Source organism: Xiphias gladius, chromosome 20, assembly GCF_016859285.1.
Source record: "Xiphias gladius isolate SHS-SW01 ecotype Sanya breed wild chromosome 20, ASM1685928v1, whole genome shotgun sequence".
Taxonomy (NCBI): Eukaryota; Metazoa; Chordata; class Actinopteri; order Istiophoriformes; family Xiphiidae; genus Xiphias; species Xiphias gladius.
In genome coordinates, this window is record NC_053419.1 from 19,023,784 (window position 1) to 19,050,500 (window position 26,717).

General features: G+C 41.6%; 1 protein-coding gene across 1 annotated transcript in view; it reads right to left on the minus strand.

Annotated features, from left to right (window-relative positions):
- Positions 1-26,717, minus strand: part of lamc3 (laminin, gamma 3) — a 94,879-nt gene that overhangs the window by 14,203 nt on the left and 53,959 nt on the right. Inside the window, exons 10-15 of the mRNA XM_040158420.1 lie at positions 25,593-25,791; positions 15,823-15,932; positions 12,977-13,204; positions 1,807-1,995; positions 1,276-1,521; positions 86-239 (exon numbers count right to left, since the gene is read on the minus strand). Of these exons, the coding sequence (XP_040014354.1) occupies positions 86-239; positions 1,276-1,521; positions 1,807-1,995; positions 12,977-13,204; positions 15,823-15,932; positions 25,593-25,791 (1,126 nt within the window). The remainder of the gene's footprint in view (positions 1-85; positions 240-1,275; positions 1,522-1,806; positions 1,996-12,976; positions 13,205-15,822; positions 15,933-25,592; positions 25,792-26,717) is intronic.

Sequence of the window (26,717 nt, forward strand, 5' to 3'; positions counted from 1 at the left end):
ATTCGATAATAGATTCAGTTTGTGAGCTCAGTTATTCTGTCTCTTCATACAGATCGACCTTGAATTGCACTGGGGATCCGTTTACCTTTCACATCCTGCACTTGGCTGGAGGTTGAAGAAGCCAACTTCGCAATGACTGCAATCCCGCCCGGTCACATGACTGAGGCACTGGCAATTTCCTGTCTGAGGGTGGCATTCATTTACATGGCCAGAGGTTCCAGCAGGATTGCAGCTGCAGGCTAGAGAAAACAATAAAACAACTTCATAATTAAAAGAAAAAGGCTAAATGTTAATGTCTTAAATTTTGCCCATGGATCGCCTTATTTTATTGATTTGATCCCAGAATGCTTGAGGGAAAAGGGGAGGAAATGAAAGACAGTACCAGGGAGACTCATGGATCCCTCCCTGAGACTAAGACGTACCATAGTATCAAAGTAAGAAAATCAAAGGATGAACATATCACAGCTATTACCCTTTAGGTCTCTGTCTGCCTTTTATAACTTTCTTTGAGTTTCACTCACTTAGACCTTCTCCAAACCCAGTGACTCTCGCCTTCCTTTTCTTTTTTTGTGACTCACAGCCATTTGCTCGCCCCATTTTCAGCTTTTGCCTTTCTGGACTCAAAAGTGCTACACCTGTCAAATCTGAACTCCTAAATTGATTAGTCAAGTCCATTTAAATGCACTGCTCTCTGTGCTCTTCTAAAAGCTGCACCCATGGCCACGTTGTCCTCAATGAAATTTATCCCAAATATTCTTCAGACTATCACTTGACTCAATCCGAAGCCTAACAGGATTTCTGATGGCCTGTCATCCTGTTGAGTGAGCATTCAAGACTTCTCAAGATCCACTTTATTTACATGTTGTAAGACATATAAAAATACTCAACTTTTGATAATTATTGTCTGATATGGGTTTTCTATAACAAAGTTAATTTACCATGCTAAAAATGCTCCTTGTCCCTCATTGTAAAAATCCAGACTCTATGAATATGCAGTTATTGAAACCTTTTATCTCTTCAGCAGATGAATGTGCAAACAGTCTTCTAGTGTCAAACAAACAGTGCACTATCAAACAAACAGTGCGTCATTCTGCACAATGAAGGTCAAATATCCAAGTAACAAAAAGCAAAACACATTTTTTGAGGGGAGGGGGTTTTTAACATTGTTTTAAAGAAATAAAACCTCATCTTTCCTCCATTTCTCTCAATTAATTGTAAGCATAATATTAAATCAACTGACCAATGCTCCATCCAAGTCCCCCCTCAGTTACTCACGCTTGCACTTCTGGCCAGCTGCCTGGTTCAGGGCGTCGCCGTAGAAACCCCGCTGGCAGCGTTGGCAGTGGTCACCCTCTGTGTGTCCCAGGCATTTCTGACATCGCCCAGTGACACGGTCACATACTCCCACCGCGTTAAAGTCCACGTTGCCGTTGCACTCGCATCTCACACATGGTCGGACCGCCCCAGATTGACCCAGCGGGTCACCATAGTAACCGTCTTCACACATCTGACAGCGCATCCCTACAAAAGGGGAAGGGTGAAAGAGAAGGGCACGAATTAGAACTGTTGAAGGTCAGTGTCACGTCACCTCGGAGTCTGATACAATTCAATTAAAAACTGATATCAGACGTGTCTGAATCTCCGGTGGCACTGCAGAATGACAGTCCCTGCCAATGAGCCGCTCTCAAAGCCACAGTCTTTTCATCATCAATGTCTCTGCTTTATGGCCGTGTTCTTCACATAAAGCTCATTGTTTACTGTGTGGTGCCATACATATTATTGTCCATTGTCAGCGGTTCCTCTCACCTGCCTGTCCGGGAGGGCAGTTGGTGCAGACCACCTGTCCCGTCTCTGCAATTTGGGCACAGCTGGTACGGTCTGGGCAAGGGCAAGGTTGACAGTCACCCGGCGTGCCACTCAGAGCGTTGCCGTAGTAACCGTCCAGGCAGCGATCACAGGTCATGCCGGTGGTGAAGTCTGAGCACTCACACACGCCTGAAACGGAGAGAGGAGTGTAAAATTTACGAGATCCTTCTACACACACACACACACACACACACACACACACACACACACACACACACACACACACACACCTGTTTATATAGATCATTGTTTTTCACACTTTGGTTTTGACACAAACAGACTGCAGTGGCTGGCATTTTCCTCAACCCCAGCAGAGAGCGCTGTGTGTCTGACCACAGCTGCAGTGCCTCCACACAAATAGTCCGCTCCACAGCCCAACCCAGTAAGACAACATTCCCCACAGCCCACCATGGAGAGCAGAAGACAACTAAATTCACCCTGACTATAATTGCTTTGGGAAACATAAGAGCCAAATGCAGTCCGAAAGACCTTCAAGAAGTAAAGCAATTCCCCCACCAAGTGGGAGAGATTACCAATTCTGTGATGTCCTAAAAAGAAAACCGTTGTTTCGAAAGCCTTAGAAAAACAACTCACTGCTTTAAACCACTTTAAAGGATTTGGTCACAAACAACATGTGTTGATATACACGTATATACAGCAAATCCCTAATGAATTCTGCTCAGTTTATTGAGCAGATTTTCTGTCCTCAGTATGTCATTTTTAAAATCCAGTTAGCTACAGGCAGTGCTGAATGATATAACATGATAATCAGGGAAAATACCCCCAGCAGTGAGGAAACTAACATGATGTCTGAGTGGATAGTAAGACTTTAAAATAGCAAAGAGATTTAGAGTAAAACCCTGTCTCCTGCCGCAGTTCAGTGACCTGCTGTGGCTCTAATGTCACAAGCTGAGACGACAGGACCCACGCACACCCTCAAAGCCCCCTCTCTGCCCGCGGAATTTGTGCAACATCAATAAAAAAAGGGAAAATTTGATATGATACAATATGGCATTCTAATTTAATAACTGACTGACTAAAGCTTACAGAGCAGCACAAAGTAATTAGTGTTAACATTCTTGGAAAATCACAAAGAAAAAAAGCAACTGATCAGGTGCTTACAAAGAAAAATTCTTCAAAAAAAATCACAATGCGCAGATATTCATTAGATTTTAATCTGTAACAAAATAATAGCGCTTTTGTGCTGCGGCGTGGAACTACAAGAGGGTATTTAGCATTCCTGCTGCACTGCATGATGTTTTGCTTTTCGTCATCACTGAGCACCTGGATATGAGAGAACCTACAATGCTTTGAATCATTTTTGAAATTTCGCAATTTCTCAAATCACTACAGCACGGGTTGATAACAACAATTGCGCGGATATTCTAGAGGACACCAATGAGATCTCGACGCATAGCAAACAATCCGTGGGCATGTGGTTTTACCTCATTAAAATTTCCCATCACTCCCTCATAGCCTACGGTGTGATTCAGTGAGAAGCTCTGCGCTGTGCATTTTTAAATCTGCTCACACCAGTGAATACTGGAGTAAAGAAATTCCTGCCTGTAGTTACGGGGTCACTGTAACCAGTGTCTCCCATCACTCAATAAAGCCCTGTTAAAGGCAGACCTGTAAGTCAAGTATATGAGATTGAATAACGGCTGCAAAGTTAAATTGATCAGATAGCCATTAGGGGGAACAATTACCCCAGTGCCCAATGAAGTATACTGTAGACTTCTGGGTAGAAATCATTAGTTCTTTGGCGAGCTGAGGTGAATAATACATGACTTCCAAGCATGTAATGCCAGTCATTTAATAATAATGATTGTTTTTAGCATAAAGAAGTGAATCTTTGTGGAATTTCACAAGGCACCACAATGACACTGATGGTGTGCAGTGTCAATCCCCAATGAGGCATAGTAAATTTAATGGCAGCGGAAATGTGCTGACTTTACTGAGTGTGAAGATGACTGAGTGTGATATGAGGCAGTAGGGCCGCCGAGGGGCCTCCTTGACACTTTTATCATTCCACTGGCTCCTTGGAAAAGCTAACGGCATGCATCGCAAACTGTCGCTGAATGGCAGGATCGCTCTTCCCGATATTCCTTATCGTCATGCTAATCATCGTTTCTTCATAGCATCCGTGCAGACTGATTTTATCAATGAATCAATGACCGTTCATTCAGCCTTAATGAATTGGGATTTCTGCGAATCCCCCAGTGGAGCTGCGCACTTTGCATCCTTTGACAAATCCACACGGTGCCACTATTCTGCTCTCGCCCTCTTGTACTCCTCCTCTTTCAGCCATGGAGCTCTGCACTTCAGCTTGCCGCTCTCTGCCTGAACTTTGCTTGTCTGTTTTGCGATGGCAAAGCAATATTTCTTCATGGGAAACAAGCAGTCTGAGTTTTTTTTTTTTTTAAGAGGAGCCCTCTATCATATTCACATCACTCCAAAGACCTCCTTTCTACTGCTCATTCTACCTGTACCTCATCCCTCCTCTGTGCTCTTTATTGTACTCTATCTACAGAAACACACACGCATTCAGGACTAATGCACTTCATTAAGGTAGCCAATTATGGAGGATAGGACTACATTGGAATACATCACTCTCTGATAGCCGTGGAGGCACAGACAGGCAGTACAGAAAGGAATGAAACGCTGGTGGTTTCGCTCTTCACCTTTTTCCACATCTCGTTTTTATTTAGCGTGATTGTACTGCATCATTCAGCGTTCTTCTCAGACAAGTGCAATGAGTACCCCTTCCAAAGGTAGTTGTTATCGTTGTTTGCAGAAGCCTGTAATAGCTTTAACACCAGATGGGGATAGAAAAGCGGGAGAGAAAAATCCAAGGAGAAATGGACTTCAAATAAGTATGTTTTTGTTTAGGAGAAGATCAGAGCACACCTCTGTTCTGTTATAACATTCTTGCTCTCAAACTCTCCAGATTTATTTACTGACCAAACTGAGTTTCTAATGATCATCACATGTCATTCTGCACCATCGTGGGAGGTCTTTTCTGAAGAGGAAGGGCAACATGTGGGGGCTTTGACCATGCGCATGCCGAGAAATACAAGTAAAATAACGTCACATGATTTCAAAGCAACATGTTGCTGCATCAATTATGGGACTGTTGAGGGTATTTGCTGATTTGCTCCACAGCAGAGATGACTTTAAATTGGTTTTCAAGAAACTGCAACAAAATAATTCTAGGCTAAGGCCGAACTTTTCTGCATAATATAAGCAAAATTACAACAAGGATGTGATGTCAAAAACATGAGCTTTTCAAGACCTCAATATCACTGGAACATTAAAAAGCTTCAGGCCAAGGAAATCTATTTACTAATGCATGTGAACACCCGGTTTTAATGAAGGATAGAAGGAAACAAGACAGAAAGAGAGAGACAGAGAAAACTTTGTCTCCAGCTCTAAGGCCTCGAGGGTAGAAGTTGGGGTAAATCTGCTGCAGGACTGTTTGATGGTGATGTTCCTCTCTAATTTAACACAGATATGCTGCCAGCGCTGGCTGCTGCAGATGTGGCTTGTCAGCGGGGTCTAAATGAGTGGAGCGCTGCAGAGGAGAGAGGGAGGATGTTGAAAGAAAACAGGAGGGGCTGTATACTCTGTCCGCCCCCATACATAATGTGCACAATACGGATGACTGGGAAAATATCTTTTGTCATACTGTGACTGTGGAAAATAAATGCATCAATTCCTGTTTTGTGTATAGAGGCTGTCAGCCAAATTGTTATGGCCAAGGCCCTCGGGTATCAGGGATGGGAACTCTAACAGCGGTGGCTGTAGCTCATGTTGTCTTGCCGGAGTTCACATACTTTAGATGCTATAGAGGAGCTATATAAACCATTTACTGTGTATTTTTCTCTGATCAAATGTCAGCGCACTCATGGAACTGATGCAGCAAGATGCTAAATAATAATCAATAATAACTGTGTTTGAGTATTTTATACCTTTTTATTTTTGTGTCCACCTTAGGTGGAGAGAAAAATACTTTTAACTTTCTTTTTCCTTATACTTTCTCTTTGGCCTTGCTAGTGGATGGCAATGCCAGTCTGTCATGACAAACGTCATGGTGGCCGTAGAAGTCCGGCTGACTTTGGTGATGACCGGACTTCTGATCTACTGCCAACAGCACGTCAAATGCCAAAGACACTTGTCCTGTGAAATACCTCAACATCTACTGGATGGATTGGCACAAGATTTTGCACAGACATTCATGGTTCCCAGATAATGTATCCTAATGATTTTGGTGATCCCCTGAACTTTCCTATACTTCCACCATGAGGTTGACATTTGTGTTTTTGAGTGAAATGTTTTGACAACTATTGGATGTATTGGCATGAAATTTGGTAGAGACATTCACATTCCCCCCAGGATGAAAGGGAGTAACTTTGGTGATTCACTTCTGATTTTAAAAATTAAAATTTTATCCAATACTCTGGTTTATGACCAAATGCCTATAAAAGTTTCAGGCTCAACTGTACTTTCTGTGTATAGTTTGTGTGTAGTTTGTGCCTGAATAATATGCTTAAGATTGTGAACATTATGTTAGCATTTATATCAAAGCACCACTGTGCCTAAGTACAGCGTCACAGGGCCTCTAGCCTGGCTGTAGACTCTTAATCAGTGTCAATACAACTGTAAGCGGTCAAAGAATCTAAATTCAGCCTATTCCTGAACATAAAATACTTTTTGTAGAGAAAGTCTTTGTCTCTGTCTTGATGCCTTTCCCCATTGTCTTCAACCATAAGCAGTGCTACATAATACAATATAATTAGCATGCACAATAGTAGGTTAATTTGGCACAAAACTGTAATTAAATATTTTTTGATTTCAAAAGCCACACACAATCAAAGGCAAAACCGACGCTTTCTGTTTTAAACCAAAGGAATCAATTGATTAATTTCCTCCTCTCCTTATCAATGACACATTATTAATAAGAAATCACATATTAATAAGGTTAAAGTGCTTTAACCACGCATCCCAGTTTTTTTTTTTCAAAGCCTATTGTGCAGACTTATGATGTGGTGCATTTGAAAGCATTAAAGATTTGAAGACGCAGATTGATGTGGATCTAAGTATATTTGGGTCTTGGATTCACATTCACAGACAGACTGCAGTGGGATCATTTAATCAATATAAAGACTGAGTTAAACCACATGTTTTCACCGATTACTTTGGATCTAGCTATAGTCTTGCAGCTATGAAGAAGGCCAGCCATAGTTAGGTGCATTCTGCCTACCATAAGTACTCAGATACAGCATGTGCATCTGCTCTAGTATAAACAACCCTAGTATAAATAAAGTCTTTCTGTTCCTTGTTCTGTTTCATAACAGCATATGCTTGTTTCTCATTTTGACATTTGTGCGGGGCCAAACTCTTGAATAATGCACAGTGGTTTTGCATAGCTAAATGTCACACCCACTGCAGTCTGGTGGAGGAGGTCGAGAAATGGAGGCTTTTTTGTGGTCTTGGTCTGTGAAGGGGAACGGACCACCAGGGGCTCCTGCAGCGAAATACATTGAAGTCAGCCTAATAAAGGCCATCACCCAGAGTACCTATCTCATTGCATCAATTAGGGTAAAGATGAAGGAGTGGCCAAACAAGCTGCTCATACAATACGCATTAGAATGCCAGGGTAAAATGGAGGATACTGTGAGTCAACGTTTACCAACGAAGGGGAATGATACTGAGGAAGCCAGGGCATGCATTTCCCAAATGCCTGCTTAAATGCCATCTTCAGCTCTCTAAGGTCATTAGTTAGAAAAATCTATGGGAGAAAGTTGAGGCAGACAAACTGATGGGGAGTGAAGCTGGCTCTAGCACTGGCTTATTCAACCCCCTAATCTCTCTTGTGGGTTGTATTTGTTGCAGGCTAAGCTCTAAGATGCCTGGCCTGTATCAGCGTGCTGTTACAGTGAGGGGTAAAGGAAGTGAGAAGGAGCAAAAAAAGACAGATGTAGTCAGTTAGAATGAATCCTTCCATGTATTTTCTCCTGTTGATCCTGCTCAGTACGCATTACTTATCTCCTCACAACCGGTGCATTTATTTTACACAAAGATAAACAGAAAGATAGACAATGTGCACACTCTGTCTGCCTGCCTTGATTTGAAAAGGTTTCAACCTTTCCCTTGGTGAAATCAGTTTGGACGAGAAAAATTTAGCACAACCAACCTTGTGCATTGTCAAAATGAACGAAAATGAGGAAATGTCCCCTGCCTAAAAAAAGAGAACCTCTAGAAAAATAAAAGTAAGCACTCTATCTGTGTATCATGTGGTTACAAAAGGAGTTAGAGATTTATGATTTAAAAAAAAATTAAGATATAAAAATAAAGAGCCCCTCCTGCAATTTAGTATTGCACTTTCTTAAAGTTGGGAGACATACTATAGACTGATTAAACTAGACTAAGAGTCTACAGCCATGCTAGCTGCTCTGTGAGGTTGTAATTGGGTACATCGGTGCTGCAAGCTAAATGCTAACATGCTCACAATGACACTGCCAACATGTTATTATCATGTCTACCACGTTTACCATCTTAGTTTAGGGTGTTAGCATGCTAAGGTTTGCTAATTAGCACTTAACACAAAGTACAGCTGAGGCAGACGACAGAGCCATTAGTTTTGCAAGTATTGCCTATTGAACCAAAGTACTGGGCAAATATAAAATCTGAACTGATGATGAAAGGCTCACCAGAGTTGTTCCAATTCATCCTGAAGGGGACAGGAATGTCTGTACCAAATTTAATGGCAATCTATGTGATAGCTGATTGAGTTAAGTAGATACAGTATTTCACTTAAAATCAAAAGTGCCAACCTCATGGAGGCATTAGAGGAGAAATGAGGGGATCGCGAAGAGTCGTTACGATTCACGGTGGACCAACTGAATGACGATGGCCACAAAGAAATGGTCAAACACAGAGGGTGAGATATCCCGACATTTTGCCCAGAAAAACGCTGGATCATCCACTTACCGTAATGCGGCTACAGATGGTCTTTTCATCAGCCCCTTCCAGCTCGGTAATACCCACGTCTCTCAAACTCCGTGCTCACAGCTTGAAACTGTGCGGCCCCCTCAACAATATCGCTTGAGTACATTTCTCAGACTTAAGAACACTCCCTCTAGACCCACACAAAAAAAATTATAAAACCATTTTCACAGGCTGAGTAGTACTTCCTATGACTAGAAATTTGACTTTGAGGCGAGTCCCGTTGAATTCATTTTGGACTCATATCAGGCGGAACAGGCATTGTTCTCCGAAGATGTAAGTATAAGTGTGGTGCACCATGGAGGACTAAGACAGGTCTATTAGGAAGCAGGGCTAACCGAGGACGTCTAATACAGAACCTTAATGCTCAATATCCAGCAGAGAGTACAGTGTCGAGAGCATCATGTGTTTCATTTGTTTAGGTGATTAATGAGCACTCCCCTACAGTGTGGGATGCAGAGAAAATTGAGTGTCTCCATTTTATCTATATATTACAATCATCTCTCTGCTTCCTCCACACCCTCCCCTGAGCTTATAAATTATGGCCTCTACCCAATTTTATGGATGGTGTGTATGCAATTAACACAGTGTACACACTGTATAGAAGCATATCCACTCCAGTGGTACACTGAAATGAAAGCTGTGTCCAAAACTGCGCAAACACACGTGCTACACACACATTTTTTATATCTAAAGGACATATGTTTGACTTCATCAGCCCTGTGGTACCAGCGCCCGGCAGAAATCGCAATTTGCTCGTTCCACCACAGATATTAACATTTCCAATCTGTTGTCTTGCGCTACAGCAAATAGAACCGACACGACTCAGAGCGTGTTAATAAATCATGATTATGAAGCACCATTGGCTGCAGCTTCCCTCAGCAGCCATTGAATAAACTCCATCCAAGTTTCTGTCTATGGGCACACCCTGCATGATGATACAAGTCGTTAGGTAATTACACTGCAATTAGGATTCTGATGGGAGAAACAGCAGGTTGCTCCGCCCTCCTGGTGACAAATGATGAACAGGGTGTCTCTAATCGACTTACTTTGATAGTTCCCCTTGACCTGAACTTATAGATTTATGGAGAGCCTCTGCTGTTTGTTTGCTTCCTTTTTTATTAAGGACAAGCCAGCAGGCCTTCACAGGATGACATGCCATCATCCATTTGAAATAGAAAGGCTAATTTTAACTAGCTTCCTTTCCTGGTAGTCAGCTAATCTATCCAGCCCAAGAGCTTCATGCCAAAGGACACAGCACATGAGGGATTTTGGATCCGTGACTCAGAGGACACATCGTGCTCCATATTTAACACTCATACATCATTTGCATGGCAGTAAAAATATTTTTAAAACATCCTGAAAAGCGTGTGTGTGTGTGTGTGTGTGTGTGTGTGTGTGTGTGTATACAAAAAAAAATAATCTTGTGAACTCTATTAAGATGCTAAATGCAGCTAAGCTCAACCTGCTTAGTGTGAACCAAAGCTACTTTGATGTTAAACAGTTAAAAAGGTTCATTAATAAATAATGGAGTTTTCCTTCCAACAGCTCAGAGCACAAGTACATTTGTGTTCAGACCGCCCAGAAAACTTCTGACACTTTCAATCTTTGTAAAGAAAACACAAAATAAACTGACTTTTTAATTGAGCTTTCATCACTTTTCCTCTCACATCTGCCCTAATAAGCTGAAGTTATTGTTGACACTAAATCCTGCCCTACATAAAAGCACTTACAAACAGTGCATCAAACAGTATGGATGTTGGGTACTGTATTAAAACAAAGGAAATACACCTGTGAAAGTCAGGAAGATATCCAGGGAGTGGAAACTTGAGAGGAGTCTGCACGGAGGGCAGTCAAGGACACTAAAAACAGAGTCAAGGTGACTGGAGGGAGCAGGTGCAATCCGAGCTGAGGAAGAAGGAAGCAGAAGACAGCAGAAGGCCGACAAGGAAGTCTGGGGAACAAGAGGAGAGCAGTGTTTGCGTGAGGTAGAGAGAGAGAGAGGCCTCCTGATTGAGAAGAGACGTAAGAGACACAGGAAATCTGCAAGCAAATTAGACATCATGAGCCAAGAGGCGGTTAACAAGTCCAATTAGGGGGGGGGGCAGGCAGGCAGTGATGCCAGACTTGCTTCCGGACCTCAGACACACACACACACACACACACACACACACACACACACACACACACACACACACACACACACACACACACACACACACGCAGTCATATAAACACACACAGAGTCATAAACCTAACACACACTCTCAGCCAAAGCTTCAGGCATCTCCTAACTAGGTCAGATCTCTGAGACTTTAAGTCGGAGGGTAGGAGAGGGAGATAGAGAGGGAGAGAGAGATTGAGGAAAGATAAGAGATGGAGGGTGGGACCTTGGATGGGAGAGTTGTCTGCTCTTGGTGAGATGGAGAGACTTGTTTAAAGCCGTGAGAGTGAGATAGTGTGGGAGAGAAAAGAGAAAAAGGAAGAGAGTGTCTAAAGTACACACCTACAAACACACATGTATAAATAATCGCATAGAGATTGACTTGTTTACACACCCAATGGCTGCTGTTTTACTTGTCATTTACGAGACATTGTGTTTAGCATATGAAGCTGAAAGAATACTGCAGCTGCTGTTATCTCCCCTAAAACATGTCAGGTGCATTAAATACACACTTCTAGCTTAGGTGTTAATAGAAAGATTAGCTGTGTGAGATGAAGTAATTGATGTATAGCACAGCCATCCGGTTCTCAGTTTGAGTGATAACTTGCTTACGCCCCTGAGGGATGACTGAGTTATGTTCCCTTGGAGCGATGATGACTGAATGTCACTTCTGGAAAGACGGAAAACTGCTTCAGTCGAACAGCCTGCATCTCTTTCTGTTCCCTCTGCTCTGTCGGAGGCACATTGACAGAAAACGTTGTCTCAACAACCTCTGATGATCCCTCATCTCATGTTACACTGACTGAACGCTTCAGAAGAATGGCTTTATTGTCTAACTAGCAACTTGGATCAGTTTTATATTCTGTAAAACCATAGTACTATTCTACCCTAACAATTGTTCTGTTAACAGTAAGCGAATCATGTTGCCGTAGCCAGTACCGAGAGCAGCAATATTGAGCAGCGACTTATGAAATGGTGGGCTTATGAATCACTTTTTGATAACTCTTTAAAGTTACTTTAGCTATGTTATGTGGGAATTGAAAGGGAAGTTATGTTTTGTTTTGTTTTTTGCACAACTTGGGTCACATAAGGATGGTCTAGACTTGCTTTGATTCTTAAAAGATTACTCCAGTACTAGTATTGTACTTCCATAAGTTGGGGACATGCAACAGACTGATTACAACGAGAATGGTCAAAGTTGATGCAGAAGAGGCTGCAATATCCTGACACTTAGTTCCTACTATGGGTCAAACTCCAAAAATGCTGAATCTCTCACTTCCCATACTGGCATCTTGATGGCCATCTTTCATAATGCCGAGTTCAAGTCATATGAAATGGATGGTAGAGACTGGAAAGATTCCCGTGGTTATGACTTGTAAGCATTAACTTCATTGGACAACTCAGCAACGGAGTTGGCCGTATGGTGGTCACAAATACTGTGCCCTGGCCATTAATCCATTAATGTTGTGGTTTTAATGCCTTGAGCAACAGACTTTGGCTGATGTGAAACATCCATGTTTGTTTGGTTTTCAGGCACTTCTGTATTAATAGCAGAAAAAATCTGGGATGTTGACATGAATGTAATTTACAAGCTGGTAACTGGTAATTATGAAATCTCTGTTGTGACGTGAACGCAGCATTAGACCCTCCCTGATTAGAAAATGTAAATACTTTTCAAACTTAACTTTCCTTTAAGTATTTGTAGTCTCATGTTGAGATACTCCAGTGATATTTTGTTAAACTTGAAAAAGCTCCTCCAAAGCCACAGAAGTCATTACACGGCTTTTCTACTTCAGCAGGAGTCACTGAAACAGAAACATTGCTGATTGGTTGTCTGTGAAGTGGCACCAAAGTCATCATGCCTTCCTGACATTTTCCAGATTTATTATTTCAATGCAGTTGTGTACAAGCCAAATATACTGTGCATGTTTCACTTATTACCTGTCTCTGGATGGCAGGTTCCATGCCGGTGGCAGTTGCATGGCACGCATGTTGAGAGAGGCCCAATGCCATGGACTTCCCAGGTGAATCCCGCGGCACACTGCTCACAAAACTGGCCTGCAAAACCCGGGGGACAGGAACAAGATTCCACCCAAGGCGCAGGAGGGCTGGCTGGACTAGAGGCGATTAAAGCCGAGGTCAGGGTAACACCCGCGAGCTGTGATGTGTCTGGATAGGAAGGAAGGAAAGAGAGGAGAAGAGTGCTTTGTCATAAAACGGGTGTTTGCAAAGGTCAGTAGTAAACTGATAATTGTTGCCTCGGAGGCCTGTTGAAGTTTTTAGGGCACCTGCTTTTCTCTAGAATGACGGTTCGTGTACGTGTGAGTGGGTGTGTCTGTGCTTTTTGTGGGTCTCTGTATCTCATTAAGCAGTAGGTTATTAGTATCTGTTGCAGTGCTGTCCCTCCCTCCCTGTCTCATTACAGGTTCTGGCCTGTGTTTTCAGTTTACAGTCTAACACACACACACACACACACACACACACACACACACACACACACACACACACACACACACACACACACACACACACACACACACACACACACACACACAACAGATTCATCCACCCACATGCCCGTAAATGCCACACTTAATGTTCACTTTCACATGCACATGTGCATGCATGTGCCCACACACATACACTCATCACCCAGGGAATCTTTGATATAGCAAATGAATAAATCACTGCAGCAGAGCAAGACGAGAAGAAGAGGAGACAGGAGACTCGGTGGAGGTATGTCAGACGTCCAGTTCCTTTGGGGTTTCAAGATCCCTCTCTCCTCTCATGAATAGTAATGGGCGCAGACCGTCCTGAACCAAATCCGTTTCACCCTTTACTCTCTAAACCACAGCCACTGAACACAAAATTACTTTTGTTCCCGGTCCTTGAGAGAGCACATAAGATGGACAGATGAATAGAATGGATAGACAGACAGACAGACACAGACAGATAGATGGATAGATGGATAGATAGATAGAACATGCTTTACACATATGACTATGTAGCTTTGTTAGTTAATAAATTAACCAAGTGTAAATGAGCAGCTGCATAACGAGAGAAATCTGAGGAGAAGAAACAGTGAGGGGTGAGAAAGTGGAAGAAGCACAGGAGAGGATGGACCTTGACTTCTAACAAGTTGTGATCCAGCCATTCATCCAGTGGTGATGAAACCCAGGTTCATTTGCACCTCTGAGGGATAATCAGTAGGCAAGCCTGTCCTCTTCCCTCTTCATGACTCGCCTTGGCCTCTACCCTTTACTCTCCTATACCTCCTGAATTCTATTAGCTCATTCAGCGGTGGAAAACGTGCAATTAAAACAGTTTTTAGAAAAGGAACCCATATTTCAGTTAATTAAAAACATTTCATTTTAAGTCATGCTGTGCAAGTTCTCGCAATCCCTCAGTTTTCAAAGAAACATGGTCAGACTAGGGGAGATGTTACTTCCCCTGGAAGGCTTACTGCAGCCCCACCAACTACGAAACTTTAGATCTCTTTAGGTACCTGTACATTAAGTCACTCGGCCACTGATTTCGCTTAAACGACCAATGTGGGTATGCTCTCTTTTCAAAACTCAGTTTTTGCAGCAGAGAACATGAAAGGCCCGTACTGCGACTGCCGCAGAAGCCTGCCTTTATAGTGTAACGACAACACTGTCATTAAAATAATACACTTCTGTTATAAGAGAGTCTCTGTGGTTCATAGAGAGAGAGATTTGAGGAGTAAAGGAGAATGTGAGAGGGAGCTAGGAGAAAGATGAGAGGATGGCTTTATGGGATTTTGATATTAAAGTTTGCCACGCAGCCTGCAGCAATAAGGCACTTCTAACACTGTTTGAGAATGAGTTTGAGACCTTACACAAATCATTAAGAGTTTCTCCCCCGTGATGCGCAATAGATGCTGTATAAACTGTGTGATTGACTTTGTTTGCACGTGGGTGGGTAGTTACAGGAAACAGTTTGATGGAATATGCATGACCGTACTTCTGTGCTCCTGCAAACTTCTTTGCCAGTCTTTTTGCAAGCACAAGCGCAAGTGGAACTACACAACAGTGTGTGTGTCACAATGGCTGCACTGCCTGCAAACTAATTAAAATGGTGTAAGTAAGTGTGAGAGAGCTGGTGATTATGGCCAGCTGTTCTGTCTTCTCGGTGTTCTAATCCGCCATAATGCCTCTCAGATCCCGCCTGTACTTTTCAATGCAGACTATCAGATAGAAGGGGAGGAAGAACATGGTAAAAATAAGAGGAGGATTTCAAGAAGTAGTTACTAACATCTGGGAATAAATGTCCCGTTTTCTGCTAAGCCAGATTTGGAACAGGCACACGCTATTCCCTGAATACAAACACTGACATTGTTTTAGAAAGTATGTTTGGTGCGACTTTAACATTTTGTGCTACTGTTTGATGAAAATGTATTTTATATTGCTAGAGATGTGAAGGTTTTGGAATTTTTCTGTGGAACTTTTACCGGTATTGCTTGTAAAAGGCCATGCATTCAGCAATACTATTAAATGTATTTTTCTACGAAATGCGCCTACAGATATACATGTACACACAACCAAGCTCTTAAGGTATGTAACAGTGCGTAAAAAAATCAACAATAACGCATAGGGTAAGTCTGTAAACTGTCAGTGCAGTACAACATATAAATGATGTGGTAGTCAGGTTAAAAGACAAACATCCTTAAGATAACAAATGCAATAGATCCCAAACTAATTGTGTTACATACATTAATAACAATGTCCACACTGTGCACACACTAGTACACACAAACACACACTTACAGTTGTGTCCTCCAGCATTGCTGATTCTTAGAGTGGTCAGGTTGTAAAGGAGATGCTGGAAGTCAAAGGCAGACAGTGGAGGTGTAAATGTCATCTCGTTTTCATGGAGCCTGTGAAATGAAAAGAGAGGAACGGATCAACACATCTAAAGGTACAAAAACCCAAACAGAGTAAATTTGTGTGCGTGGCATATTTATTAACAATTGGAGGGGTTTTTAAAGCAATGTAATTACTCTCCACAACTAACTAAGAAGATATTAAAATCCCTGCCACACATGTGCTGGATTTTTTTAAGGTAGGCTATTCGGTGCACTGCCAGCAGACACATATAGTCCGAAGAGAAAAAAATTAAATGTGCTGACTTCAACACATATTCAGGGTCATGATCATCGAGCTCTGCCACCTGCTGAAGGTTGAGCCAGGCTGTACAGCTGACATCTGCCTGTTTTACTCCAGGTATCTCGCACTTGTTCCATCTTGATGACAGGTGCTGTGTCAGCTCCACACAGGTGATGTCGTGGTACATTTTCTCCCACTGTGGTGTGAAGGTCCCAAGGGCGAGGAGCAGTAGCGTGAAGAACTGTATTCATATAATCTTCATGTAAGGTTGTGGGAAACATAATTACGGGTAACACTTTTTGATAATTAAAAAATGGTGGCAATTCACTATTAGGTTCTCATGAATTTTTTTTCTCATGAATCCATCAAGTCTGTACACATGCTAATAAGGTGTTAATAAATGGATTTTGGTCCAGATGCTCTGCGTCTCTTTTCCAGAGGGTTCGATGGGTTGAAGGGTCCATTGTAACCTATCTACAAGACATTAGTGTATTACTTTTGGCCACATCACTTGTGTGGCTCCATGGACAGCAATATTGGTCCACCACATTGGTCCAAGCTGAAACTATGGGATAAACTGCCATGAAAGTTTGTATGGACATGCATGGTCCCCAGAGGATGAACCCTCGACTTTTCCCTTAGTGCCAAGGTTACAACTTATAAACCACTTTTATAAAGGACACCTTATTTGATAGTGGTATTCAATTAAAAAATGTGGACCTTGTAATTATAGGCAATTACAGGCAATTAAAGAACCTTAAAAGAAGAAAAAAAAGTATAAAACCTTTAGTTTATTGACCATATCAGCTTAAGTCATGCCTCTCATGTGTGAGTGTTCAATTGCCTCTGTTTTATTAGGTCATCTGTTCTCAGCATGACACTAACTCGTATGTCAGAATGCTTTATTTTGCACATCGCCTCTGTCTTAGATTCACATTTACACTGTGCACATGAGCGTATGTGTATGTGCTCGTGTGTGTGCATTCCTGGCTTGCCACACAGACTCTCCATTGATGCGGTGGGTCCTTGTTCCCTGGCCTGACATGTAGGCACAATAATAAAGAGAGGCAATTACAAACTGGGCCTCAAAGCCATGGTAATGGAGCTGGTCAGACAGCGATAAGCAGAGTGTGCATGAAAGTGAACAAACTCCCAGTCATGCTTTCCCTATGGAGCGTCAGTGTCCCTTTTAATCAGCACTGAGCAGAGCGCGGAGAGCCACAATGTAATTAAGCCTGCTCCGCGGAGGATGAGAGGAGATCATCAGGAGAGAAATGCCCAAAAGAATACCGGACATGGACAAACACACAGACGTACACACACACACACACACACAGACACTCACACACACACCAATGCACACATGCACACACAAGTACCCTTCTAGAGAGAACAGAGATAAAGATACAAGGTGAGTGAGAGAGCAAGACATAAACAGTGTGTGAGTGACAAAGAAAGAGAAACAAATAAATGATAAGGTACTGGGAGGGTAACTAAGCATGTTACTGATTGTAACGTTGAAAAATACAGATGAGTTACACAAATGCAACATGTAAAGGGACACGTTATTAGCATCATCCAATTGTGCCATTCTGCCTTTGAAAAATAACACATTTTAATTAGATTCTCTATTAATATCAATTCATAATCTAAAAGTATGGACATTTGATTTTAAGTTAGCTCTGAATGGAGAATCTCTCCATTGGCCAACGTTTCAAAAGCCCTGGTCTTTATGAGCGAAATGATCTATCATGCTTGGTTGTCACCTCTCCTCATGTGATGTTATGGTGGCTTGAGCGAAAAGTCAGTGATAAAGTCAGACGGATTAGTGAAACAGTTAAACTTGAGTAAAACCTGAGTAAAAGTTACTTTGAGGAAAGGTTTGTTGTTGATCGTTATCAATTTGGTATCTATTGGTATGATGCTGTTGTAGACCCACAATCGCTGCCAGTTACACCAAAAACATGAGAGATTTCAATATTTTCTTTTTTTTTTTTCAATCGATTTTGTCACAGAACCTAAAATTCTACATGTGCAGTATATCATCCATAAATCTGGGATGCAGTTATTCGCATAAAACATTTATTCAACAGCCCTCGTTATCCTGAAAATTGTAAATGCAAGCAGCACAAGGATGGACCTTTTGGCCAGGGACTGTGAGAGTTACTAAATCATAAATAAATCGTAGGTTTACCCAAGCACATAGTAATTCCACGTTTCTCTTTGCTTTACTCAATCAGCTATGACAATTTTTTTTTTTAAATTTTGGCAGCAAAGTCTGCTTTCTGTTCAATAAATTTAGCTGCCTCTGATCTATCATCAAAGTCAGTGAATATTCAAAAGATGACAAAAATGAACTCAGTGCCAGATGGACAACATGCCCCCATTACTACTGGTGCTCTGCTGAGTGCTGCGAATTGGCTTGTTCCTTTTAAAGGCACTCATATGAACAGTTTCCTAAATTACTTCTTTTGGCCATTAAAACACTGAACAGCTAATCACTGGTGAATCACTGAGCATTTACCAGTCGATTGTAAAAAGTGGCTGAGCATCTGATGGGTGCCTTGTGGCATAAATATTATGGTTCCATGCTGCAGACATACACATACAGCTACAAGCAGGGCAGTAAAACCTGTCCGCCTACTGGTTTCAAGGGAACAGAAACTGAACGGAGGGAACATCAGAGAGTGGATGGAATCTCATATAGGCCATTCACCTCCACCTCTCATCAATCCCCTCTGCTTGAATCCCAGCACTATCATATATTTCCTCTTCATCTGATTTTGAAATGATCTTTGCACCAGGTGGGAACACAGTGCCACTTAACAGGTTATCATATTTACCAGCTATGAATGCTGACAGTCAAGAGAGATGTGGAGTGTGTATTGTTTCTACTCATGTTTATTTATGCCTTAAAATGCCTCTAATGAAACACTTATTTCTTTTTTTGAAACATGATTTTTTTGATGCATGCAGTTTGTTGCACCTGATTGTTGGAAATCACACTGCAGGATGGCCACATGGATTAATGTGTTTGTGTGCAAGCTCAAAGTTGTACAAATTCTCGACTTGTCTGCATTTGTGTGTATGTCTGAGTGTTTGTGTGTGACAGAGAGAAGCAGAAAGAGACAGAGGGAGTATGAGGGAATGACATAGAGCATTTACTGAAGCGCATCTGTGCATGTACCTGAGAAGTGTAATGAGATCTATAGAGATTCTCTCCAGAGGGGGACACTTAATGACTGTCCCCCAAGCTCCAGTGCATTTCAGTGAGGGAACCACACTGCACCTTCCGCCTAGGCTCTTGGTGCTACGGGGAAACTCATTACTGGAGTGCAGACACCAGCGCGAACCATGGACGTATTAGAGGGAACAGAAAGACACAAGCTTTCCAATATCTTGCCCAGCTCAGGGGCTGGATCCTCGGAGGGAGCAAGTAAAGAAGGTGCTCTCTTCTGGACCCAAAACCAGGCTGACTCACAGGAACCAAACTAATGGCGCATCCAAGAGATATTTACAAGTTTATCATCAATGATGGTAGCTTCAAGTGCTCAACAGAGAGGCAATTCCAGTGGTAACACTATAACATGTTTTATGATCAGTATGAATTGTGAGGTTGCACTTTAACACATCATGGACAACTATGAAACACCAGGTCATTATACCAGGTGAATATATTTACATAACTTTCATTTACCTGATATGCCTTGTGGTGAACAACAATCCAAGCTGCTAGCAAAAGCAAACGGTGGAGTCAGTGCTTGCTTTCATTTAATTTCACCCTGCAGTAGCTTCTTCCCTGGTACAGTTCAAGTGATATAAGTAACCGATGACCACCTAAGTGGAAATACCTGGTAAATAAGATGTGAATGTATGATATTTCCTGACTGAGTTAAACTCCTGAATGCTCTATTAAAATATATATCAAAATATGCTGTGGGCTGCGTAGGGTGTCTTCTGAATTCATGCTGCATTTTTGTGCCACTTTTTGCCAAACCTTCGGTCAGTCATTGTCAGCCCACTATGGGTAGCTGGGCAGCTTCCAAATAACTAAACCTACAAATACACGCTTACAGATAAAGCGTAACATTGCTCTATCATTTGCCCTGTACTTCTTCGCAGCACAGGTTGCCAGTTATCATTAGTGAGCACAGGTTTTGAATTGGTCTCTGTATATAGGCCCAATGGTACCAAACCTAGCAACCTCACTGTGATGATAAGACATCAGGATGCTGTACACAGTCACTGTACCCAGCTGATGTTCATGAAGAAATAGCACCTAACCTTCCCTAAAACCACAAATTTCTTGAATTAAAGAGATCACTGTAGCATTACATCATTTCTATTGGTCTTGGCATTAATTCTTTGGGGAAATTTTAATAAAAATTATACAAATACAGGTTTGGTCCATTGATTTGTCAGAAACACCTCTGGCAAGCCTCTCTTTCCCATCCCCTGATGCTTCAGATGAAGGGGGAATCTCTGCTTTTACCCATCACACTAAAACCAGTTTCAACAAGACTGACCTATCCTTTGTCAAATTCTGTTTTGCACCACCACAAACAACAGCACAAGTTCCTTCCCAAACTGCTAACAATTGAAGTAGGATTCTAGACAACCAACTGCTGTGCGGGTCCTTCAGTGCGATCAAAACCCGATTCTGCAGGTTTCCTCTTTACAACATTCATCAAGTCAGACCTTTCCTCACTGAGGATTCTAGTCAGGGTTTGCTCATGCTTTAATCATCTCCCATCTGAATTGGTGTTGCTCCTCTCTCAGAAAACTACAACCTACTTACAATGCGGCAACCTACCTTTCGTACCTCTCAAAATTTAACATATCACCGCTTTTAGAGATACCTTTCAGAAGCTTCAGGAGCAGCCAAAAGCCAGCTGTCCATTGTTATCGAACTGTAAGAGCAGGATCCCAAAAATATGTTGAGACTCTATGGGACTGTTTTGAGCTAATGGACTGGAACATGTGGAGCAAACAGAGAGGACAATGCAGGGCTTCGCAGCTGCATAATGTGTCAATTGCCATTTGAAACCATTAAATTGCATTAAGCTTTTTGCTGTTTTCTTTGGGTACTTTAAACAAACCCCGGAAAACAAAGAAAATGAAATCCCTTCTTAGGGAAGAAGAGGGCTTCCAGTGCTGGTTAAAGGGAGGATGTTAAGTTGGTCTGTGGCTGCTAAAAAGGAGAATTAAAGATAAAAAGACAGGGGAAGAACTGCAGACAAATTGCAGCAAAACAGTATGAAGGAGTTGCTGAGTGGGATGAGAAGGATTACTGGCTACAAGACGCCCAACCAAGTGGAGGAAGAGAACAAAAATAGAGTGAATGACTTAAGCCTGTTTTTTAAAAGGTTCAATGTGGAGACCCGGCCAGCTGCACCTACTCCCCTTGGTTCAAAGGCCTAATGAGACCTCTCCAGAACATTGTGACCGATTACATTACCGCCTCCCCACAGACTGTCACACTAGGGTTCATCTCTTCAGCCCCAGTCTGCCTCCTCCAGTCATTCCCGCCCCAGACTGACCACTTTACCATGAAGGGCAAGAAGATTCCCAAAGGAGTCTAGGTAGAGAGCAAAGCGGTGCAAGAAGAACCACTGGAAGTCTAATGTGAGATGAAAGCTCTGGTAGAAGATTTCCAGCAGAGAAAGTGGCGGTGGCACAAGCCTACAAATAGCTGAGGGTCAATATCAGTAACAAACTGGACTGGCCTCAGAACACAGAATGATCATAACAGGTAGAGTAGGCAGCGTAGGATGTGCCCTTTAGGAAGGAACTACATGTTCGAGCACAGTCTGCCTTTCTGGCATGTTGGTGAGGAAGACTCCATGAACAACCTGAAGGAAAGGGCTGATTTTGTCACTGAACTTGACACAATAGCTCAGGATACGTTCACAATTTTTCCAAATCTGTCTTAATAGAATAATTACATACCAATATCTATATTAAGTTAGTTATTGGTGGCTGTAACTGTTCGTCCTGTCCATACTGGGCTTCATTCCAGTGTAAGGGATGAGGGACAAGATCCACAGCCCTTGTTCTGTGAAAAAAATGTATTTTAAAGTTAAGCCAAAGCTAATAGGAAGCTTTAGCAGCCTGAGTTTCTCAAATCAAGCAGATGTGATCAAAATCTACATTTTTCTTTTTTTGGATGAAATTCCCTCCTTGTGTTACTATGCTACCATCACGGTTCAGAAAGAGAGCACTGTCAGGGGGAAAATAAAGGGGGAATTTTGCACTTAACGGACTGTACTTGATTTGTCAAACTCACTGCACAAAGCCTCATTATATCTTATGTATGTATATTAACTTCAGAACGAATTATTACACAGAATGAGGACTGTGGATTGTGTTCCCAATGATATACATGAATGGATCTCTTCATCTCCAGTTTGGACACGAATGAAAATGAAAGTGACAGATAACAGTGACCAATATACAGTACATAAGGGTATGTGAGTATTATTCAGAGATATAGTTGAAAGATGTAAACCTATCCTCTAACTTAATTGCATCTTGGGTTAGCCTGGATAAAAGAAAATAAACTAAAAAATGTCTCAACATAGACTTGTTTAGATAGTAACAAAAAAAACAACTCAGGGACATGGCGCAATAAAAACAAAACGCAGGTTGGCACAAGACTCGATTGGTGCCTTAGTCCCAGTTTCCAAATGGAGATGGTAATCTACTGTCTACAACACAAACAAACTATTACAACTGACAAATGCGCAACTTAATATAATATAACAGTAGACACTGTGAAAACAAAAACAGCAGACTGCCAGTTAGGAGTAACGTAAACAGCATCAGCTCTTTGTGACAGGAACTGTGTCACAGCTTGATTTTGATTGCTGTTGTCTTTATCACAATATCCAGCCTCTGACTGTTGCAGTATTGAGAGTTATGCTTGAATTATAATAAAAACTATACCTACCTGCAACGTCTAAATAATATTACGATTTGTCAGGCCCTGTTACGAGGTACTGGTGAAAAAAAAAAAAAATCAAGAACATGCAGTCATATGAAACCACTCTGAGTTTATATATATCTTAGTAATTCTGTACATATGCTACTGGAGGTGTATAAATGTGATCTGATTACAAGTGTGCTACGTGTGGGAGGCTATAGTATGCATTATGCCTATCTGAGAGAAAATTACTTAGACATTTAAAACTTCAGCTGTTAACAGCAAAGTGCTGTGGTAGGTCAAAGTAGTTTTAACTCAGAGAGTCATAGATTAAAAAAAAAAAAAAAAAAACAATGAAAAAAATATTTAATTCTAACTTTACTTTTCTATTAAGTTAGAATATCACCGGGTCAAATCCTGGCATGTGGGCTGCAGCTATCCATGCCATATGCATGCAGGGTATGTTTCTGCAGAGCTCTGTACAACCTGAAGAGCACACAGACACAGACACAGACACACACACACACACACACGCACACACACAAACTTTAATTCCCTTTAGGAATACATAACCAACAAACCTCTGTAACTTCTTATCTTCTAATGAAGAGAACAGAACTATGATTTCATACTTTTCTCTACATACATGTGCACATTCAATTTCTAGCCTGCACGCTCCGTGCCTGTTATCTGGAGTTATACTTGGCTTTCACAAGATGTACAGCTTTTTAAAATGAACTACAGTATTATTTTTAGACATATCCTGTGTATATAGCTGTATATTTTCCAGTTAAGGTGACTTTTCACCAACATTCATTATACATCTTTTAATTTTGACATTTTTGGTGCAAAGCTAGTATGTGTATCTGTATATGTAACCCAAGAAACTTTATTACACAGATTCATACTAGAAGTGAGCTGGACCTACAATAATAACAATGATAATAATCTTTATTTATAGAGCACTTTTCTAAACCCACGTTACAAAGTGCTTTACACTAGGCAAGAAACTTTGAAACAAGAAGATCATAGAAACAATTCCTGCTGACCTGATTTCCTCAGGGAGCTCAAACAGAAGTTGAAAATGGTCTCCATTGCTTTATGGTCTTAAATAGTTTTTTTTAATTGCAATTTTTACATCTCACATATATATATATATATATGTGAGATGTAAAAATATACCAAATAGCATAATAATTTAACAATGAGCCTAAAACAACAAAATAAGGATTATTATCTTATCTATATCTGAACCCCACCTTGAAAAAAAAGGCAAACATTTTTTTTTTAAATCAAATTCCTTAACATTGTGACAGGGCATTTTTCAACATTTTATTCAGTTCCTCAGGAAATAATGTATGGATCTTGATTTAAAAACAATCTGACGTATTCATGGTCTCTAGATCTATGAGGCGTGTACAATTTGGTGCAGATCCAGATGATAATCCGGATCTGGTGCAAGAAAATGCTGAATCCGCACTACACACAGAGTTGTACTTACTACTGTTTTATGACAAATAGATAAATTACGTTGTCAGACTACTTCATTTTTCCTTCTATTTTCTCTATTATAAGAGCTAGCGAGACGTGCGTAGGGTTGTTTGGCCTTGGAGTTGGTATGCCCTCTACTGAGTGCCATTTTAGTATTATTTATATTCTACTTTTCCTTTACTCCTTCAAAAGCCCACTTAAACAGCTCAGCCCTCATCTGCCTCCTGGAGACTAATAGTGGAGTGGCCTCCCCACTTCATTCAGACTTTTAGGAGCTTCATCTGTGGCAGAAGTACCTCGAATCCTCTTCTGTCCACTCATTATATTCTAGAGGCTTTTCTATATTTGAGGATCAATGTGATCTTTCACACGATAAGACGTCCTACCTTATCTTTACTGTCTTTTTGTTTTTAATTTGTTCTCCTTGCACACCGCTATTCCATGATAATTTTAGGGCCACAAAATTTGTCAGTCGAGTGTAAATTTGACCGTTGCTACGCCGTACTCTCTCTTCCTTGTACGTGTAGTGACTTTCCACCACTGCACACATTCCATGTCACTCCGGGTGAGACCATCTGCTAAATGTGTAACATGGAAATATGAAAATGTAACGCTGCTGCTCTGTACCTGCTAGACCTACATGATAGCAAGCGCATGGGGGAGCTAGCTCATCACTACATTCATGTCCTGACATTCTGCTGGGACCATGACAGCACAGTCAATGTGGGTGAGCTGTAATCAGTATATGGGTTGTCCTGGATAGTCTGTACTATCTGTATCTATTGTAAGAAGGAACAAGTCAGGCAACAGGAGGGTTCATTGTTGCAGGGAAAAACAAAAAACGAACACCCCGACATCCATTCTTATGCACACTTTTACAGAAATGCTTTGGCATTTTCCAGAGAGATTCAAGTTTGACATTAAAAAATACAAAACAATCGAAAGACAAAAACAAAAAAAGCCCCACAAAATGTGCACAGACTGCCAAACTGACAGCCCCGTGCGTGCATCCCTGTACCTGACAGTGAAAGAGTGCCGTGGTGTGAGGCTGGGGTCATGGTCAAGCACTGGTTGTGGTGAAAGGTCAGCGGACAGGGTGATTCCAGAGCCTTGGAGGAGCAGGGTGACGTGGTCGGGGAGCAGCTCGGGCGTCTCAGAGGTGAAGGTGATGGAGAGGATCTGGCCGTAACTGTAGGCTTGGTGACCCAGGAATTTCTCTGATGGGGGAATAGGAAGGGAGGGGGGGGCAGAAGTTGGATGTTTAAGAGGCGAATGGAGTCTGCTTTATTACTGAAGTCTGAGCCTTAGAATTTAGAAATATTCTTCCTGCTCCTTTCTCTTTCAGTCCGTACGTGTGTGGATATGTGAGGGCAGAGGCATCAGGCTTTTTGAGCCCACATAGAGCACTGCAGGAGTCTAAGTGTAATTACCCACCCTCTCATCTCTGGCTCATTACAGCACATTAACAGAAATTCAGAGATCTCAACCCCCCGCGTTCCCTGCTCCCAGGCCCCGAGATCCGTCTAAAGAAATAACACACACAAGTCTCACCCACCCTCGCTGGGGAAATATGACAAATGTAAACATCACTACTGTAGAAAGCGTCGGTTATGCACCAAAAATGAACAAATCATAAACATTTCTATCAAAAACAACTACACTGCCATTCTCTGCCAGCTCTGGGTGAGTGAGTGGGCGAAACTGACAGGTTGCATGCTTGGTTGCCACCTTGTTTTTGAGCGTAATCGCGTGTGAAGTACATCCTGAGCTCTTCTGGGGGTTGGGAGGGCTTGAGTGGGTGATTTCGCTTACGAGAGGCCTCAGGCGTCATTCGGAGCAATTCAACTGTCTGATCGTCTAATATCCGCTCAACCAACAGTCCCCTTTTATCACCCCTGCTGTTTCCCATTACTTTTTAAAGTAAAAAGCAATACAATTATTATTTCAGTGAAGTTTAAACTCTTTTTTCTTCTTTCATCATTTCAAGCATTTCATTGTCAAAAAATAATGTTTTTTGCTTTACCAGTCACTTAATTTAGTTTATTATACGTTACATAATGTTTTATAAGTATTCGTACTGTATCTTTCAGCTTTTCAATCTGCAGTGATACTTGCTTTTTGCACGGCACCAGTGTAGGAGTAG